Source organism: Cherax quadricarinatus, chromosome 8, assembly GCF_038502225.1.
Source record: "Cherax quadricarinatus isolate ZL_2023a chromosome 8, ASM3850222v1, whole genome shotgun sequence".
NCBI lineage: Eukaryota > Metazoa > Arthropoda > Malacostraca > Decapoda > Parastacidae > Cherax > Cherax quadricarinatus.
The window spans coordinates 32053258-32074484 of record NC_091299.1 but is presented as its reverse complement, the minus strand read 5'-3'; the positions used below and the strand labels follow the sequence as shown (position 1 = coordinate 32074484).

The 21227-nt window shown below is 40.3% G+C and overlaps 1 protein-coding gene across 2 annotated transcripts in view; it reads right to left on the bottom strand.

Moving 5' to 3' along the window:
* The window catches only part of Upf1 (Upf1 RNA helicase), a 168429-nt gene that overhangs the window by 117701 nt on the left and 29501 nt on the right, over positions 1-21227 (bottom strand). For both annotated transcript variants that reach the window (XM_070083022.1, XM_053772040.2), the window contains exon 4: positions 4122-4294. In XM_070083022.1, the coding sequence (XP_069939123.1) occupies positions 4122-4294 (173 nt within the window). The remainder of the gene's footprint in view (positions 1-4121; positions 4295-21227) is intronic.

The window sequence follows — 21227 nt, the reverse complement described above, 5'->3', positions numbered from 1 at the left end:
TTTCGTTTTTTTTTGGTGTCTTTACAATCGGGAAAAGATTCTCTATCATTTCATAAGAAATAATTTTTTTTTTTTTTAAATTTTGCGACACCAGGATTGGGGGTTGCGACAGTCAAAGGGTTAATGCCACTAGGACCAGCTTGAGAGTCACTGGAGTCCTGTCTCGCAAAAAAAACTGTCCAGAGAGCTCTGTTTCTGGCGTCTCTTTAAAACTTCCCTAAAATGGGCCAAGACTCTGTCACTGTACATGTTGCCAACATGGCTTGCAACATCCTTCTCAGGGTGATGTTTCTCCATAAATCTTTCCATCTTACCCCACATTTCAAAAATCTCCTTAATTTCTGAAGAAGGCACCTTCTTCCATCTCTCTTCCTCCTCCTCTGCAGCAAGATTCTGAGCTGCCTTATCACACTGTGTATGCCAGTACGCTTCTTAAATCTCTCAAACCAGCCTTTGCTGGCCTTAAATTCACTCACATCACCACTAGTTGCAGGCAATTTCTTTACCAAATCGTCATGCAACTGCCTAGCCTTTTCACAAATAAGTGACGTCATAAGACTATCTCCTGCTAATTGTTTCTCATTTATCCACACCAATAACAACTTCTCAACATCTTCAAGTACTGGTGATCTCATTTTTGTCAGCATATTTACCCCCTTTGCAACAACAGCTTCCTTGATTTCCTTTTTCTTGGCTATGATGGAAGATATGGTTGTACGGGATTTGTTATACATCCTGGCCAGTTTGCCCACACACATGCCACTTTCATATTGTTCAATGATGTTTTTCTTAAATTCAATCGTATTTCTCACCTTCTTTACCAAAGGCTTGGCACTAGGAGCTTTCTTTGGAGCCATGGTAGCTTATTTAGCACTTGCAAGCACTAAAATGAATGGAATAGTATTATGAAATATTTCGTATGAACACGTGAGGGGGATCGTCGCTCACTGGTAAACAATGGCACACTGGCTGGGAAGGGAGGCCGAGGCGGCTCAGAGCGTGAGTACGCATCCAGGATGAAGGACGATTAGCGAGTTTCGGACCATTTGCGAGCCAATGTTTTGACAAAATAATGGGACTATTTCCGAAATGGACGACTTTCAGGCTGGACGATTATTGAGGGACCACTGTATTACTCTTGCTTACCATTTGGAATTTTTATACACAAAAAATAGTAGATTTACTGTTATGCAGAGTACTGCATTATTGTAATAATTGTATAAATAATGTCAACCCATTCTCAACTCCGTATTGGAATTTGGACTGGCAGGCGGACAAGTATTGGACGGAAGTATTGTTTACTCTTGAGGTTCGCTAAAGAATAGAACATTCTTGCTACTGTGAGCTCAATTTCAAGGTACTTTTCGTCACGAAAACAATCAGAATCATATCTATTTCTGTAATATATATTTCATTCTATCAAATGAGACCGAAAAAATGAGAATATAACCATAAAAACCATACAAAAATATACCGCTAAGCGGCCGCTAATGGCTGAGAAGTGAACTCCGCTATTTATGGACTGATGTTTTTCATTTTTGGAGTACGTTAAGAAGTATCTTTCCATCATACATTGCCCAAGTTTCAATAAGATAACCCAACAAACGAGATAATAATATAATAATAATAATAATAATAATAATAATAATAATATTTTATTTACTACACGTACATATACAAGGTATACAGGCCTAGCTGACATCAGTGACATACTACTATATAGAAAGCCGCTTGTTATGCAGAGTATTTCAAGAAAATTAGGTCAGTTTCCCAGGATAACACCCACACTAGTCGGCTAACACTCAGGTACCCATTTACTGATGAATAAACATAGACAACAGGTGTGAAGAAACACCCCTAATATTTCTACCCTGGCTGGGAATCAAATATTTACCAAAAATCATACATGGCTAACCCAAGCCAGGTACTAGAAATAAGCCACATTGACTTTTTTGGGTTATCCTAGGTTCTCTACACACATGCTGCTATGTGTGATAATCTATATAGAGAAAATAACTTTTTTGTTTCAGGTTTATGGTGCAGTACGAGAACATGTAGGCCAGGATGAATTACAGCAGTTGGATATGCTGAATGTTGAAGACAGAGTAAAACAACTGAAGCTAAATCATGTTTATAAAATTGCTCACGAACAGTGTCCAGAATATCTTGCTGTCAATTTTGTCAAGGTTGGGAACCAAAGCAATCATAGTACTAGGGGGAGAGAGCACAACTTTGTAGTACCCACAGTCAGTGGCCAGGCTTCAAACACCTTTTATTGTACAGCAATAAAGGAATGGAACAGACTACCCACAAATGTCAAGGCCAGTCATAGCTTGAACCAGTTCAAGAAGACTGCCAAAAAGTGTCTGATGAATGAAGCAACAGAAAGGGAAGGGAATGATTTTCTATTTTTTAGCTAAAATACGTGTAAATTTTACCTTATCCCTAGTAATGACCCTCGTATTGTAGATAGTCGTAATGACCCTCGGGTAGTAGATAGTCTTAATGACCCTCGTATTGTAGATAGTCTTAATGACCCTCGTGTAGTAGATAGTCTTTTTAGTATGATAATAAGATGTTATCTTCATTATAGAATAATAAGAAAATATTATAACCTTTATAATAATAAGGTAAAAGGACCCCAATGGAAATAAGTCACTCTGTCTGACTTTTTTGGGTTATCCTAGGTTCTCTACACATATGCTGCTATGTATGATAATTCTATGTAACTGTATTGTGTATACCTGAATAAATTTACTTACTTACTTACTTACTTACTTATATCACAGTTAGTCCTGTGCTATACTCCGTTTTCTCTAATATAAGCCCCAAGACAGGGATAGGAGAATGGTATTTGTATACCACATCCTCTTCATACCTCCGTCGAACTGCTCGGTATTATGCCAAATATTATTTATTCAAGAGTATTTAACATGTTTTATGTTATTTATATTGCTCATTATGTCATATTAGATCAATTGTGATAGGCAAATAAGCTGTAGTGTGATATTATCGTAATAATAAAGCATATTCTCGTGCTTCACGAGACTGAGTTCAAGGCAACCGACAGTGGCTTCAAAGCCACCTTATCTTTAATGGATAATGTACTGTGTAGGTGCTTTACATAATGAGCCATGGCTAGGGCTAAAAGTAAGCAGGTTAAAACAATAAATGGAGATAAAGAAATTGGAATGACTTATGCGCCACCAAACAGTACCAGCAGGTTGGTGTGGCGACCCTGGAAATTTGAAATTATGCTAGCCAAAATTAGTGCCGAATAACTGAAGGAACCGAATAACTGATTGCCGGATTTGTGATGGCGGACCTGTATCTGTGAAATGCTAAGTCCATGTGTCAATCAATGTAAGTACTGGTTGATGTTCAACCCTTCAGCTGCTAGCCACAACGTGGCATGCTACCCAGCTGTACTCACTGAATAGAAAAAAATTACAAAATGCCCAAAGTAACAATGTACCCAAAGCACAAATATGCTCAGCATAAGGGATCAAAAATGAATCAAAAATAATTACAAAAAACAGTCTGCTGCATTCATACCAGGATAAATAACTAGCTTTCATAATTGTATGTTTGAAATACGATTAAAGGCTTCTTAAGTACGTACTGTATTTTTCAGAATACGTATAAGGCGCACAACAAAAGTATCTTAACGGTAAATCAGCAATCATATTCTAGGGCTAATTACCCTCTTACTAATGCTAAAACATAACTCAAAGCTTACCCTACCCTTGACTCTGACCTTGAGCATATAAGGTACAGGGTGACTTCCCAAAACCTTTTCTGGGGAAAAAAAGGCATGCCTTATATGCCAGAAAATACAGTATTTTACTTAGGCATATAAATATATAAAAGAATGAAAGAGCAAGGTTATGAGAAAAACAAAAAAAATGTAGGCACAGAAAGATTGGATATCAGATTAGAGGGAGGTAGTATGGATAACACAAATGTATTCAGATATTTAGTAATAGACTTGTCAATAGATGGTTTTTTGAAAAATGAGATGAACCATAGGTGAGAAAAAAAAGGTGGGTGGTGCAATGAGGCATCTGTGGAGATTTTAGGGTAAAAAAGGATTATGGATTTAATGTCATCTTAAGCCTTACCAATTCATATCTCTGAGAGAACTCTGTGCAGCACATGGTTGTCGACATAAAAGAACAACCACAGATTCTGCTTTGGCAGGGATAAAGCCAAGCACAAACACATTTTTGACAGCACAAGCATAGCACTCCAAAACAGTATCTCGCACGAGTCCATCTTTGTGAAGGCTCACTTCCTGTGGATAAAAATAGTTTTTGTATTAAATGAAGCTCACTTCAACTAAATAGCAAAATATACGCTGTGTGAAAGCCGTTTTTCTGACAATTATAAGGGCTTGGACTTCCAGCAAGAGTACTTGAGTGTCTTAGATAGGAGTGAATGGAGACAAATGGTTTTTGGGACCTGACGAGTTGTTGGAGTGCGAGCAGGGTAATATTTTGTGAAGGGATTCAGGGAAACCGGTTAGCTGGACTTGAGTCCTGGAAGTAGGAAATACAATGCCTGCACTTTAAAGGAGGGGTTTGGGATATTGGCAGCTTGGAGGGACATCTAAACTGTTGTATCTGAGTGTCTCTGCAAAGACAGTGATTATGTATGAGTGTATGAGTGATGGTGAAAGTGTTGAATGATGAAAGTTTTTTCTTTCTTTTTGGGTAACCCTGCCTCGGTGGGAAACTGCTGACATTTTAAAACAAAATTAGTAAAACCTTGGAACAAGCTTAAGGGTTGCAAGGCACTTCAATTCCCTCTCTTTATAAGGAAAATTACCAACACATTTCCATCTTCAAGAGGAAACATGATAAATTTCTTGTGAACTGTTCATGATGGCCTCACTAGGCCATCCACAGAATCCCACAAGTATTCCAAACTCCTAACATGATGAATTCAAAACATTTTCATCTCAGTCTCAAATTATTTGTACATGCATGATGCTAAGGTAGTAGGTTGCTAGACAGCAAACACCTAGGGAGGTACTACCATCCTGCCAAGTGAGTGTACAACAAAAGCCTGTAATTGTTTTACATGATGGTAGGATTGCTGGTGTCTTTTGTCTGTCTCATAAATATGCAAGATTATAGGTACGTCTTGCTACTTCTACTTACATTTAGGTCACACTACACATACATGTACACGTTTATTTATACACACTCATCTGACTTTTTTTTATTTTATCTTATTAGTTCTTGTTCTTATTACTTTTCCTTTCATATCCATGGGGAAGTGGAATAAGAATCTTTCCTCCGTAAGTTATGTGTGTTGTAAGTCAACTAAAATGCCGGGAACAATGGGCTAGTAAACTCTCTTCCTGTAATGATTACTAAAAAGAATAAGAAGAAAACTGTCAAAGTGGGATGTCTGAATGTGCGTGGATGTTGTGCGAATGATAAGAAAGAGATGATTGTGGATGTTATAAATGAGAAGAAGCTGGATGTCCTGGCTTTAAGGGAGGGGCGAGCAGAATCACCAACTTCTTTTTTTTGTATCAGATTCCAATGGGATTGTGACTGTGAATTAACCCTTAAACTGTCCAAGCAGATCTACGTTCACATGTGTAGTGCTCCAAAAGTAGATCAACGTTTTTTTCACATATTTTCAAATATAAAAAAAAAAAATCAAAGTTTTTTATATGTTTTCAAATGTAAAAAAAAAGATCTACTTTTTTACATACTTTCAAATGTTGAAAAAAAGTAGATCTACGTTTGGACAGTTTAAGGGTTAAGCAGCTTAACCCCTTGACTGTTTCAACCCCCAATCCTGAGGTGTCTCCTGGTGTCACAAAACTTCAAAAAAAAAAAAAAAATTATTTTTTCTTATAAAATGATAGAGAATCTTTTCCCGATTGTAATGACACCAAAAAAACGAAATTTGATGGAAAACTGACGGAATTACACCCTCGGCGATATTTACAAATCGGCGATTTCGCCCACTTTGAGCCCTATTTTCGGCTTATTCCATTGTGCCAGTCAACCAAACTCATAGCTATTTCTTTAGAACTCCATTTTTTTCTATCGATTGAGTACAATAAACTGCCCATTTACCGATTTCAACTACCCAATAAAGTGGTCAGAAATTGGCAATTTGGACAATTTCACGAAAATTAAAAAATATGACAATTTCAAAATAAGGTCCAGAATGAACAATGCAGACATTCCTGGCTCTAAAATAACATTTTCTTTGTTCATCAGTCATGTCTCCAGGCCCCTCTGATATTACTCTTGCTTTCTATTTTGAATTTTTACTCAAACAAAAAATAGAAGATTTATTGTTATGCAGACTACTGCAATACTGTAATAATAGCACAAATAATGTCAACCCATTCATTACTGCATATTAGAATGGTTAGTTGGACATTTATTGGACAATGACATCATTTGTTTACTTTTCAACATCAGCAAAAATCAAACATTTCCCCTACTTTGAGCTCCATTTCCAGGTTCTTTTTATAGTAAAACCAATCAAAATCACCTCTACTTCTATAATATGTTTTCCATTCTATCCAGTGAGACCAAGAAAATGAGAATAGACCACAAAGTCGGCATTTTCATTAAAAAAACAAAACTCAGTTTTTTTTCTCATTATGCACTGCGTGCTCCAGGATTTTTTTATATGGTGCACATTGACCACACAGACCCATTCTTTCACATGTGGGCCTACCAGGTTTCTCCTGCTTGATTTGAAGCCGCTAAAATTTATGAGTATATATACGTCAAAAACGGTGGCTCTTAAGATGTATACATATATACAACCAAAACAGTCAAATGGCTAAATTGGGAAGATGTACAATGCTCTACTTGACATTAGATGAAAGATAAAGGCTAGATTAATAATGACCCAGAGCAGTTTAGCGATAACGTCAGAAGATTCCATAAAAAAAATGCTGAAGTTAGTAATTTTGTTTTTATTGTTTTTTGTGTATAAAAAAATCATTAAAAACAAAGCTATAGACACTATCACAAATCCACTGTGGGTGTTTGTAGAACCATCATTCCTCAATAACATCTGCAAAAATCATGACAATTCTATCAATATTTATTGCAGGATATGGATTACAGTGTCAATAACTTATTTCTGATTTATTATTGATTTTGTTTGGTGTGAAACCCTACAGTTACCGCATGCTAAATCTGAGCGTGTTGCACCCCTCCTTGCTTGTTGACAGCCTGACGACTACTAAGATAGACACTGATCGCGCTCCACACTAGCCAGAGTATTTACAATGAAACAATCATAAAAATCGTAATTTTGGGAGAAAAAAAAAAACACTAATTACCAACATGTATTTTTGCTGACAGCAGCAACAAAAAAAAATTACATTTAATGAAAAACATACTTATAAATACGATAGAAACAAGCAGATTACATCAAAATGTTGCCAGAATTTTGTACTATTTTTCAGTAAGAAAAATTTTTTTCCATAATTTTTCAATTTTAATTTCCTGAAACTGGAAAAAGGCTCGCCCCTCCCTTAACCCTTTCAGGGTCCAAAGGCCAAATTTCAAAGTGCACACCAGTGTCCAAGAATTTTCAAAAAATAATTGTTATTTTTTCTTGTGAAATGGTTGAGAATCTTTTTCTGGAGGTAATAAAACAAAGTACGAACTTTGATGGAAAACTGACGAAATTATGCTCTCGTGAATTTTGATGTGTCAGCGATATTTATGCATCGGTGATTTTGCCGACTTTGACTCCCATTTCAGGCTAATTATATTACTCCAGTCGACCAAATTCTTAGCTATTTCACTAGTATTACTTCTATTCTGTCGATTGAGCACAAGAAATCGCCAAGTCAACTGTTTTGACTACAAAATAGTGACCAGAAATTGGTAATTTGGCCAATTTAATGCAAAGTTCAAAATATTCTAATTTGAAAAAAGGGTCCAGAATAAACAATGCAGGCATTCCTGGAACCAAACTAACACTTCCTCTGTTCATTAGTTACGTTTTCAGGCTTTACAAATGAATTCCATTTTGATTTTTTATTCACGTAATGAATTTTTATTCAAACCAAAAAATAGAAGATTTACTGTTATGCAATACTGTAATAATTGTATAAATAATATCACCACATTTGTGAATGTATATTAGACCCACCAGTTGGCATGTATTAGACGTGTGGGATCATTTGTTTACTCTTGAACATCGGCAAAAATTTAACACTTCTGCTATTTTGAGCTCAGTTTCAGCCCATTTCCATTACTAAAATCAATCAAAATATCTCTATTTCTGTAATATATCTTTCATTCTATCAAATGAGACCAAGAAATTGCAAATACAACTATAAAAAACATACGAAAAAACACTGCAAAGTCGCTGTTTTAATAAAAAATTACGGTCTCAGTTTTTTCTCTCATTATGCACTGTGTGCTGCAGGATTTGTTTTATGTGGTGCGCACATACCACATAGATGTACAGTGGACCCCCGCATACCGTTGGCCTTACATAACGTTAAATCCGCATACCGATACATTTTATCGCTAAGATTTTGCCTCGCATGCCGCTAAAAAACCTGCTCAACGCTGTTTGTCCGAGACGCGTCTAATGTGCGGCCTGAGCCAGCCTCACATGTTCCGCCGGTGGCATTGTTTACAAGCCAGCCTCCGCGGTAACATCCAAGCATACAATCGTAATATTTTGTATTATTACAGTGATTTTGGTGATTTTATCTGCAAAATAAGTGACCATGGGCCCCAAGAAAGCTTCTAGTGCCAACCCTGTGGTAAAAAGGGTGAGAAATATTATCGAAATACTGTGGTACCATGGTCAACTGCTGATGCTGCTGCTGCTGTAGCACTGTCAGCTGCTGCTGCTGCTGTAGCACCGTCAGCTGCTGCTGCTGCTGTAGCACCGACAGCTGCTGCTGCTGCTGTAGCACCGTCAGCTGCTGCTGCTGCTGTAGCACCGTCAGCTGCTGCTGCTGCCGTAGTACCGTCTGCTGCTGCTGTAGTACTGTCTGCTGCTGCTGCTGTAGTACCGTCTGCTGCTGCTGCTGTAGTACCGTCTGCTGCTGCTGTAGTACCGTCTGCTGCTGTTGTAGCACCGTCTGCTGCTGCTGTAGCATCGTCTGCTGCTGCTGTAGCATCGTCTGCTGCTGCTGTAGCACTGTCAGCTGCTGCTGCACTGTCAGCTGCTGCTGTAGCACCATCAGCTGCTGCTGCTGTACCACCATCAGCTGCTGCTGCTGTACCACCATCAGCTGCTGCTGCTGCTGCTGTAGTACCGTCTGCTGCTGCTGTAGCACTGTCAGCTGCTGCTGCTGCTGTAGCACTGTCAGCTGCTGCTGCTGCTGTAGCACTGTCAGCTGCTGCTGCTGCTGTAGCACTGTCAGCTGCTGCTGCTGCTGTAGCACTGTCAGCTGCTGCTGCTGCTGTAGCACTGTCAGCTGCTGCTGCTGCTGTAGCACCGTTGTTGGTGTGGCTTATTGAGAATACCAAGAAACAATTAACCCCAGAGGGTTAGCCACCCAGGATAACCCAAAAAAGTGTGTCATCGAAGACTAACTTATTTCCATTGGGGTCCTTAATCTTGTCTCCCAGGATGCAACCCACACCAGTCGACTAACACCCAGGTGAACAGGGAAAAACGCCAGGAAACAGTGCTCATATTGGTGAATTTAAAGCCAGCAAAGGTTGGTTTGAGAGATTTAAGAATCGTAGTGGCATACACAGTGTGATAAGGCCTGTTCTGGAAGAAAATGCCAAACAGGGCCTACAGTACTCAGGAGGAAAAGGCACTCCCAGGACACAGTGTCTCATCAGTCATTGCTGCATCTTCAATAAAGGTGTCATTTATTCTTCATTTAGTAGAGTAGTACAAGCACAATATATACTGTGCATGTACTACTCTACTATTGTGCATGTATCCTTCTCTTTGTGTGTAGGAAAATGTATATTTCATGTGGTAAAAATTTTTTTTCATACTTTTCGGTGTCTTGCACGGATTAATTTGATTTCCATTATTTCTTATGGGGAAAATTCATTCGCATAACGATAATTTCGCATAACAATGAGCTCTCATGAACGGATTAATATCGTTATGCGGGGGTCCACTGTATTCTCTCATATCTAGGCCCAAATTTACCGCTCACAGCTTATCAGAGTGAATGAGCTCATGGCGTAGATCTACGGTTTGGACCCTCAACGTATAGCCGTAGATCTATGGCACGGACCCTCAAAGGGTTAAGTGAAACAAAGCTGAAGGGGGTGGGAGAGTTTCGGTGGAGAGAAATAAATGGGATTAGGTCAGGGGTTTCAAATAGAGTTTGAGCTAAAGAAGGAGTAGCAATAATGTTGAAGGATAAGCTATGGCAGGAAAAAAGGGAGTATAAATGTATCAATTCAAGGATTATGTGGAGTAAAATAAAGGTTGGTTGTGAAAAGTGGGTTACAGTAAGCATATATGCACCTGCAGAAGAGAGAAGTGTAGAGGAGAGAGAGAGATTTTGGGAAATGTTGAGTGAATGCGTGGGGAGTTTTGAACCAAGTGTGAGAGTACTTGTGGTTGGGGATTTCAATGCTAAAGTAGGTAAAAATGTTGTGGAGGGAGTAGTAGGTAAATTTGGGGTGCCAGGGGTAAATGAAAATGGAGAGCCTTTAATTGAGCTATTTGTAGAAAGAGTTTTGGTAATAAGTAATACATATTATATGAAAAAGAGGATAAATAAATGTACAAGGTATGATATAGCACGTAATGAAAGTAGTTTGTAAGATTACGTATTGGTAGATAAAAGGTTGATGGGTAGGCTCCAGGATGTACATCTTTATAGAGGGGCAACTGATATATATGATCATTATTTAGTTGTAGCTACAATTAGAGTAAGAGGTAGGTGAAACAAGAGGAAAATGGCAACAACAAGTACAAGAGAGGTGAAAGTGTATAAACTAAGGGAGGAGGAAGTTCGGGTGAGATATAAGCAACTATTGGCAGAAAGGTGGGCTGGTGCAAGTATGAGTAGTGGGGGGGTTGAAGAGGGTTGGAATAGTTTTAAAAATGCAATATTAGAATGTGGGGCAGAAGTTTGTGGTTATAGGAGGGTGGGTGCAGGAGGAAAGAGGAGTGATTGGTGGAATGATGAAGTAAAGGGTGTAATAAAAGAGAAAAGGGTAGCTTATGAGAGGTTTTTACAAAGCATAGTAGGTTTGTTGCTGTTTAGGACAATGCTGGAGAAGTTCCTGGCAAGAGATTCAGCTATGTTGTAAAAGTTACGTTTTAAAAGTTTAGCGAAAACCGACCAACCAGCAGGATCTTCACTTCTACTCTCAACACAACACCAAAACTAAATGTGACGTTATAATAAGCTTCTTCCTTCAAGACCTTTGTTAGTGGGATGAATTGTAAAGGACCTGCCTAGTATGGGCCAACAGGCCTCCTGCAGTGTTCCTCCTTTCTTATGTTCTTAAGTGTTATAAGAAGAGCAGAGTATATGGAGAGTAAAAGAAAGGTGAAGAGAGTGGTGAGAGAGTGCAAAAAGAGAGTAGATGATAAGAGTGGGAGAGGCACTGTCAAGAAATTTTAATGAAAATAAGAAAAAATTTTGGAGTTATACAAGTTAAGAAAGCCTAGGGAACAAATGGACATGTCAGTTAAAAACAGAGTAGGGGAATTAGTAGATGGGGAGATGGAGGTATTGGATAAATGGCGGGAATATTTTGAGGAACTTTTAAATGTCAACGAAGAAAGGGAGGCAGTAATTTCATGCACTGACCAGGGAGGTATACCATCTTTTAGGAGTGAAGAGCAGGATGTGAGTGTTGGGGAAGTGAGTGAGGCATTACGTAGAATGAAAGGGGGTAAAGCAGCTGGAACTGATGGGATCATGACAGAAATGTTAAAAGCAGGGGGAAATACAGTGTTAGAGTGGCTGGTATTTTTATTTAACCCTTTCAGGGTCGACAGGCCCTCTCCCAGACTTGTTCTCAGGGTCGACAGGCCCTCTCCCAGACTTGTTCTCAGGGTCGACAAATTTAAAAAAAAAAAAAAAAAAATTCTCATGAAAAGATAGAGAATCTTTTCCTGATCACAATGACACCAAAAGTATGAAATTTGATGGAAATCTTTGATGGAAATCGAATTTAGCGGTCTCGACGATGTTTACGCATTGGCGATTTTGCCCACTTTGAGCCCCATTTTCAGCCAATTCCAGTGTACTTGTCGACAACAATCGTAACTATTTTGCGAGAACTCCATTTTTTCTATCGAATGAGTACAAGAAACCACCCGTTTACTGATTTCAACTATCCAATAAAGTGGTCTGAATTTAGCAATTTTGCCAACTTTACACAAATTTCAAAGATGCCAATTTCCAAATAGGGTCCAGAATAAACAAGAAAGACATTCCTGGCACTAAAATAACATTTCCTCTGTTCATCAGTCACATCCCCACACCCCTCTTACATTCTTTTGCTTTCCACTTGGAATTTTTATTCTCAAAAAAAATAGAAGATTTACTGTTATGCAGACTACTGCATTTGTGTAGAAATGGTATAAATTATATCACCGCACTTGTGAAAGAATATCAGACTCACCAGTTGACGTGTATTGGACGCGTAGCATGATTTATGTGGAGAAATTTTCTCCAGGAGGGGGGTATCAGCCCCCTTCAGCCCTTTCAGCCCTGAGGGGCCAAGCCCTCTCAGCCCTGAGGGGCCAAGCCCTCTCAGCCCTGAGGGGCCACTCAGAAGGGGCGAGCGTCTTGTTTACTGCTAGAGTGAGTAATTGATCACAGATGCTATGCCACGTAGTCAAGTGACCTCTGCTCCTTGCAGCGGTGTTGCAAAGTGTATTTTTATAAGAGACAATACATTCTTACTTTAGCAGGACAATTAAGGAAAATCCTGCTCCCACTTTATTACCATAGTAAAGATAGTGTACATTGTTGTCTATGATTAAGACAGCAAGAAACAAACATTCTGCTTTGCTTCATCGAGGAGGTGACAAGGATGCAAGGTACTAGGTCAGCGTTTTTTTTTTTGTGCTGGGGGCAGTGACGGCATGGAGCGCTGTGGCGTCTGGCAGACTATCTTTGACTCTAGGGAGAGTGACACTGACGCCAGGAGATCTGTGCGTTAGTGTGAACAAAGTGTCTCTAGCACAAACACTTAAGAGAAGTGTGATCAGCTTCTCTTGTGATACATTGTGAACAATAAAGACAAATCTTGTGGAACATAGTGTACCAGTGTGCGTTTCCTAGACAATGGAAGACGTGGACATCCAAGGACACTTCAGCTTCTATCAAGTCACCGATATCTGTCGAAGGTGTTGAGAACACCATAGCTCACGTTACAAAGAGCAAGGTATGTTACGAATTTCTTGTAGATCGGGGGATTGCGCAATTCTTGAGTCACAAGGAGTTTGTAATCAACCTATAATCGGCAGTAAGGTGTGGACTTTTGAGTCCAAACAAGTAGGTATTTCGTCAGCCATCATCGAATGAAATATGCTGGCATAACACCCCCTAGGGGTAATTTATACTTACAAATTGTATCTCTTGACAGCCCACTGTTGTGATGGTTTCGACAGCTTCTAGACCTCGTCTGCAGGGGCGGCTGTGTAGACGATTTGCTGTCATTTATCAGCTAAGTGTTCATTATATATAGTTATAAAAAACACAGCAGGTAAGGCCAAAATTCTCAACAATTTGTTTACTTTTGAACTTTGGCAAAAATCAAAGATTTCTGCTATTTTGAGCTCAATTTCAAGGTACTTTTCATTGTAAAACCAATCAAAATCATCTTAATTTCTGTAATATGTTTTCCATTCTATAAAATGAGACCAGGAAAACTAGAATACCATCATAAATACCATACGAAAATACAGTGCAAATTTGCTGTTTTAACCCTTTGAGGGTTTCGGACGTACTAGTACGGCTTACGACTCGGTTTTTGACGTACTAGTACGCCTAAATTCTAGCGCCCTCAAATCTAGCGGGAGAAAGCTGGTAGGCCTCCATATGATAGAATGGGTCTATGTGGTCAGTGTGCACGGTATAAAAAAAATCCTGCAGCACACAGTGCATAATGAGAAAAAAAAAACTTTGACCGTTTTTTTTGGAATAAAACAGCGACTTTGCACTGTATTTTCGTATGGTATTTTTTGTGAGAATAAAAATTCAAAGTGGAAAGCAAAAGAATGTAAGAGGGGCCTTGAGACGTGACTATTGACCAGAGGAAATGTCATTTTAGTGCCAGGAATGTATTTCTTGTTTGTTCTGGACCCAATTTGGAAATTGGCATCTTTTGAAATTTGTGTGAAATTGGCAAAATTGCTAAATTCTGACCACTGTACTGGATAGTTGAAATTGGTAAATGGGTGGTTTCTTGCACTCATTCAATAGAAAAAATGGAGTTCTAGCGAAATATTCATGTTTTTTGTCGACTAGTACAGTGGAACTGGCCGAAAATGAGGCTCAAAGTGGGCAAAATCGCTGATCCATAAACATCGCCGAGACCGCTAACTTCGCGAGAGCATAATTCCGTAAGTTTTCCATCAAATTTCATATTTTTGGTGTCATTATGATTGGGAAAATATTCTCTATGTTTTCATTAGAATTTTTTTTTTTTTTTAAATTTGGTTGACCCTGAGAACGAGTCTCGGAGAGGGCCTGTCGGCCCTCAAAGGGTTAAACCAAAAACACTGTCAAAGTTTTTTTTTTCTCATCATGCACTGTGTGCTGCAGGATTTTTTTTATACTGTGCACACTGACCACATAAGACCCATTCTTTCATATGTAGGCCTACCAGCTCTCTCCCTAGATTTGAATGCGCTAGAATTTTGGCGTACTAGTACGTCAAAAACCCTGGTGCGTAAGGCGTACTAGTACGTCAGAAACCCTGAAAGGGTTAATAAATGTATGAAAGAGGGGAAGGTACCTAGGGATTAGCAGAGAGCACGTATAGTTCCTTTATATAAATTGAAGGGGTACAATAGAGACTGTAAAAATTAGAGAGGAATTAGTTTACTGAGTATACCAGGAAAAGTGTACGGTAGGGTTATTGAGAGAATTAGAGGTAAGACAGAATGTAGGATTGTGGATGAGTAAGAAGGTTTTAGAGTGGGTAGGGGATGTGTAGATCAAGTGTATACACTGAAACATATATGTGAATAGTATTTAGATAAAGGTAGGGAAGTTTATATTGCATTTATAGATTTAGAAAAGGCATATGATAGAGTGGATAGGGGAGGAATGTGGCAGACGTGGCAAGTATATGGGATAGGTAGGCGAGGCTCAGGTAGGTCTTAGACAGTAGGTCTTAGACAGGGATGTGTAATATCACCATGGTTGTTTCATGTACTATTTATAGATGGGGTTGTAAAAGAAGTAAATGCTACGGTGTTCGGGAGAGGTGTGGGATTAAATTATGGGGAATCAAATACAAAATGGGAACTGACAGTTACTTTTTGCTGATGATACTGTGCTTATGGGAGATTCTAAAGAAAAATTGCGAAGGTTAGTGGACGAGTTTGGGAGTGTGTGTAAAGGCAGAAAGTTGAAAGTGAACATAGAAAAGAGTAAGATGATGAGGGTATCAAATTATTTAGATAAAGAAAAATTGGATATCAAATTGGAGAGGAGGAGTATGGAAGAAGTGAATGTTTTCAGATATTTGGGAGTTGACGTGTCAGCAGATGGATTTATGAAGGATGAGGTTAATCATAGAATTGATGAAGGAAAAAAGGTGAGTGGTGCGTTGAGGTATAAGTGGAAACAAAAAAATTTATCTATGGAGGCAAAGTGTCACGTAGATCTACCAGCCACGTGAGTTACCAGATGTCCCAGGCCTCATGCTGTGGTCTGCTGCCCGCATCACACTGACGTCACCGACGATGCTGCCAGACTTCATGACGTCACGATGTCTGCCTGACGTCACCTCGAGATGTCTGCTGACGTCACAGTGCGGCTGACGTCACCTCGCGACATCACATGATGTCACATCAAGTGTTTCTAGTAATTATTTCAGTATTGTCGAGAAGATTGAGAGAAGATATATGTCGTGTGTTAATTAATTCCTCTCAGTCAGTGTTCTCACATTTTAGTATATGTCTTAGTGTCAGTTTTATGCACAGAAAAGCATCATTTGCTAGTTTAAGCCATGTTGTACCGCATGTACCACGGGTGTGTGTAGTTTCTGTGTGTCCAGTGAGGTCTGAGCCAGACCTGAGTAGCACCACTGTGCTAAGTCACCCATGTGACCAGTGCGTTTGACAGCTGATTTACTCAGCCCCCGAGTGACCGAGCCCTCTTGTACAGAAAGCTTTTATGCTCATCGCTCGTGATGTTCTGCAGAATTGTACCTGCTACGATTCCCATCGAGATTTGTTTCACTTCACCTCCAGACCTTCAGAGTGCAGTTATATGTAGAGAAACAAGTCTGGGGATGCTTAGACTAACCTCTGCTGTAACTCCATCTGCCGAGAGAATGACACTCGTCAAGCTGCAGTTAGCCCTGTCGGCAGGCGCTGTGTCAGCCGCGTGTCACAAGCTTCAGTGAGCAGCCTGCACAAAGAAGATGTCACTTTAACTGCTAGCTCGCTCACTGCAGTCTGGTGTATGATGTTACGACTCCCAGATGTTTGCCCAGTCGTCTCTGCCACGACTCACTCCACGCTCGCCGGCAGTGACAGCCCAGCAACAGTACCAGTCGAGAAGTGTCCTCCTGAGTCGCTTGCCAGAAGTCCTGCCCAGTTGCCGAGTTTTGTCGACGCCTCACTCGAGGGCACCAGCATGTCATGCCCCAGGTTGAGTGAAACCTGCAGCGACTCCTACGATGTCTGCTTCACCGTTCCAGAGGAGACCATACCCTGTTATGTCACAGCTCAGCCGCAGCGATGTCTCCCGTGTTGCAGTATCTGTCCAGATGCAGGAAGGCGTGCAGTGATGCACTTCGATGCTCACTGCCTTTGACAACAATGTTTAGCACACTCCACATGTTTTTTTCTTCCCTCCCTGTAGGAAGTTTTTTTTTTCATGTCCATATGTATATACATGTATATGTTTTTATTTTGTGTTCTGTGCCCTGTGCCTACGCGAGAGAGACCGAGTTTCTTTTACCACCAGTATTGTCGCGTCGGGACGACGCGCGGTAGGTGGCCGAGAATATGTAGACAGCCTGTACTGTCTGCACAGACAGCCCATGCTGTCTGTACAGACAGCCCATGCTGTCTGCCAGCTTAGTTCATACAGTGGACCCCCGCATAGCGACTTTAATCCGTGCAAGAGGGCTCATTGTTATGCGAAATGATCGGTATGCGAATGAATTTTCCCCATAAGAAATAATGGAAATCAAATTAATCCGTGCAAGACACCCAAAAGTATGAAAAAAAAAATTTTTACCACATGAAATGTTAATTTTAATACAAACTGAAAAAGGCATGCACAATTACATGACACTTACTTTTATTGAAGATCTGGTGATGATTGATGGGATGGGAGGAGGGGAGAGAGAGTGTTAGTGTTTAGAAGGGGAATCCCCTTCCATTAAGACTTGAGGTGTCGAGTCCTTTTCTGGGGTTACTTCCCTTCTTCTTTTAATGCCACTAGGACCAGCTTCAGAGTCACTGGACTTCTTTCGCACAACATACCTGTCCATAGTGGCCTGTACCTCTCGTTCCTTTATCACTTCCCTAAAGTGTTTCACAACATTGTCAGTGTACAGGTTGCCAACACGGCTTGCAATAGCTGTGTGAGGGTGATTTTCATCCATGAAGGTTTGCACTTCAAGCCACTTTGCACAGATTTCCTTAATCTTTGTAGTAGGCAACTTCTTCAATTTCTCTCTCCCCTCCTCTGAACCAGTTTCCTCAGGTCTGGCCTCTTGCTGTTGAAGTTGATCTATCAGCTCATCAGTGGTTAGTTCTTCATTGTCCTCCTCCACCAACTCTTCCACATCCTCCCCACTAACCTCCAACCCCAAGGACTTTCCCAATGCCACAATGAATTCCTCAACTGACATAATCCTCTCAGGGTTAGCCTCAAACCCTTCAAAATCCCTTTTGTCTACACATTCTGGCCACAGTTTCTTCCAAGCAGAGTTCAAGGTCTTCTTAGTCACTCCCTCCCAAGCCTTACCTATAAGGTTTACACAATCGAGGATATTAAAGTGCTCTCTCCAAAACTCTCTTAAGAGTCAGTTGAGTTTCTGAGGTCACTACAAAGCACCTTTCAAACAGAGCTTTTGTGTACAGTTTTTTGAAGTTTGCAATAACCTGCTGGTCCATGGGCTGCAGGAGAGGAGTGGTATTAGGAGGCAAAAACTTCACCTTAATGAATTTCATGTCCCCATAAAGTCGCTCTGCCACGTCTGTAGGATGACCAGGGGCATTGTCTAACACCAGGAGGCACTTAAGTTCTAATTTCTTTTCAGTTAGGTAATCTTTCACATTGGGGGCAAATGCATGGTGTAACCAGTCATAGAAAAAGTCCCTAGTGACCCATGCCTTACTGTTTGCCCTCCACAGCACACACAAATTCTCCTTGAGGACATTCTTTTGCCTGAACGGTCTGGGAGTTTCAGAGTGATACACTAATAAAGGCTTCACTTTGCAATCACCAGTAGCATTGGAACACATCAACAAAGTAAGCCTGTCTTTCATAGGCTTATGTCCTGGGAGTGCCTTTTCCTCCTGAGTAATGTAGGTCCTGCTTGGCATTTTCTTCCAAAACAGGCCTGTTTCATCACAATTAAACACTTGTTCAGGTTTCAGTCCTTCACTGTCTATGTACTCCTTGAATTCCTGCACATATTTTTCAGCTGCTTTGTGGTCCGAACTGGCAGCCTCACCATGCCTTATCACACTATGTATGCCACTACGCTTCTTAAATCTCTCAAACCAACCTTTGCTGGCCTTAAATTCACTCACATCATCACTAGTTGCAGGCATTTTTTTAATTAAATCCTCGTGCAACTTCCTAGCCTTTTCGCTTACGATCGCTTGAGAGACGCTATCTCCTGCTAGCTGTTTTTCATTTATCCACACCAATAAGTCTCTCAACATCTTCCATCACTTGCGATCTCTGTTTCGAAAACACAGTTAAATCTTTGGCAAGAACAGCTTCCTTGATTGCCTTTCTGTTGCCCACAATAGTAGCGATGGTTGATTTGGGTTTCTTGTACAACCTGGCCAGGTCGGCGACACGCACTCCACTTTCATACTTATCAATGATCTCCTTCTTCATCTCTATAGTAATTCTCACCCTTATTGCTGTAGGGTTGGCACTAGAAGCTTTCTTGGGGCCCATGGTCACTTATTTTGCAGATAAAATCACCAAAAACACTGTAATAATACGAAATGTTCCGATTGTATGCTTGGATGTTACCGCGGAGGCTGGCTGGTAAACAATGCCACCGGCGGCACATGTGAGGCTGGCTAAGGGCGCACATTGGACGCGTCTCGAACGAAGAGCGGTGAGCGGGTTTTTGAGCGGTATGCGAGGCAAAATTTTTGCGATAAAAGCGAGCGGTATGCGGATTGTACGTTATGTGATGCCGACGGTATGCAGGGGTCCACTGTATTTCGCGCCACTAAGATGCTGCCCTCTGTAGCCAGGCCTCTCGGTGGGTACGCCAGCCTGCCTGCCCTTGCCTCACTCTCACTCTGGCGTCACTCTTCACTCAGTCAAGAAGTGTCCTCTCTCGTGGCATGGCCCTCCCGGGCCATGAGCACAAACACACAAGCCTGTGTACCCACCACGACATAACAATAAAGTAAGAAGCCTCCGAAGACGTTCATCATTAACCACCCGCTTGCAGCATCACCAATTAAACTTATTAAACAAAAGAAGGGAATGTTTGTAAGTATAGTGGTACCAACACTCTTGTATAGGTGTGAAGCTTGGGTTGTAAATTCTGCAGCGAGGAGACAGTTGGAGACAGTGGAGATGTCCTGTCTAAGGGCAATGTGTGGTGTAAATATTATGCAGAAAATTCGGAGTGTGGAAATTAGGAGGTGTGGAGTTAATAAAAGTATTAGTCAGAGGGCTGAAGAGGGATTGTTGAGGTGGTTTGGTCATTTAGAGAGAATTGATCAAAGTAGAATGACATTGAGAGCGTGTAAATCTGCAGGGGAAGGAAGGCGGGGTAGGGGTTGTCCTCGAAAAGGTTGGAGGGAGGGGGCAAAGGAGGTTTTGTGGGCGAGGGGCCTGGACTTCCAGCAAGCGTGCATGAGCGCGTTAGATAGGAGTGAATGGAGACGAATGGTATTTGGGACCTAACAAGCTGCTAGTGTGTGAGCAGGGTAATATTTAGTGAAGGGATTCAGGGAAACCGGTTATTTTTATATAGCTGGATTTGAGTCCTGGAAATGGGAAGTACAATGACTGCACTCTAAAGGAGGGTTTGGGATATTGGCAGTTTGGAGGGATATGTTGTGTATCTTTATACGTATACGCTTCTAAACTGTTGTATTCTGAGCACCTCTGCAAAAACAGTGATTATGTGTGAGGTGAAAGTGTTGAATGATGATGAAAGCATTTTCTTTTTGGGGATTTCCTTTCTTTGGGTCACCCTGCTTTGGTGGGAGACAGGTGACTTCTTAAAAAAAAAAAAAAAAATGTATAATATTACTTAAGTAAATTTATGCACCAATTATTGAAGTGTGTCATAATATATATTACCTACACACACTTCAATAACCTTTCACTTTAGTTTACACATACTGAATGACTTAATGTTTTTTATACTCTTGTAATTTTGGTGATCTTAAATATAATTTTCTACCCTCAGCTGTACAGTTACACTTTTCATTTTATATTCACTTTCAGAGGTGAACAGGGCGACATTCCCTACTGTAAAGAGGAAGGAGACACCCCATCTTATCTGTTAGTCTTCCTGACAAGGAAAAGCATGGCTACACACACTGCCACATTTTTTTCCAAGCTCCACAGTCCATTTTTCTTCTTATTATTCAAATTCTCTGTTTATGTCTCGTGCTTTATATTAACCGTTTAACTGTGAGAGACCCTGTAAAAAAAAGTTCCTGTGTAGGGGGGGGGGAGAAGAATTTTCAGTAAATATTTTTTCTTACAAATCAACAGAGCCTTTTTTTTTTTTCCACCATAATATCAGAAGCATTTCAAGGTGTTTTAGCACTTTAAACACTGATTCACTTGCAATAATCAGTATACTGTATGAGCAGAATATGTATGGTATAACAGTTTATTAATTTTTTTTTTTTTT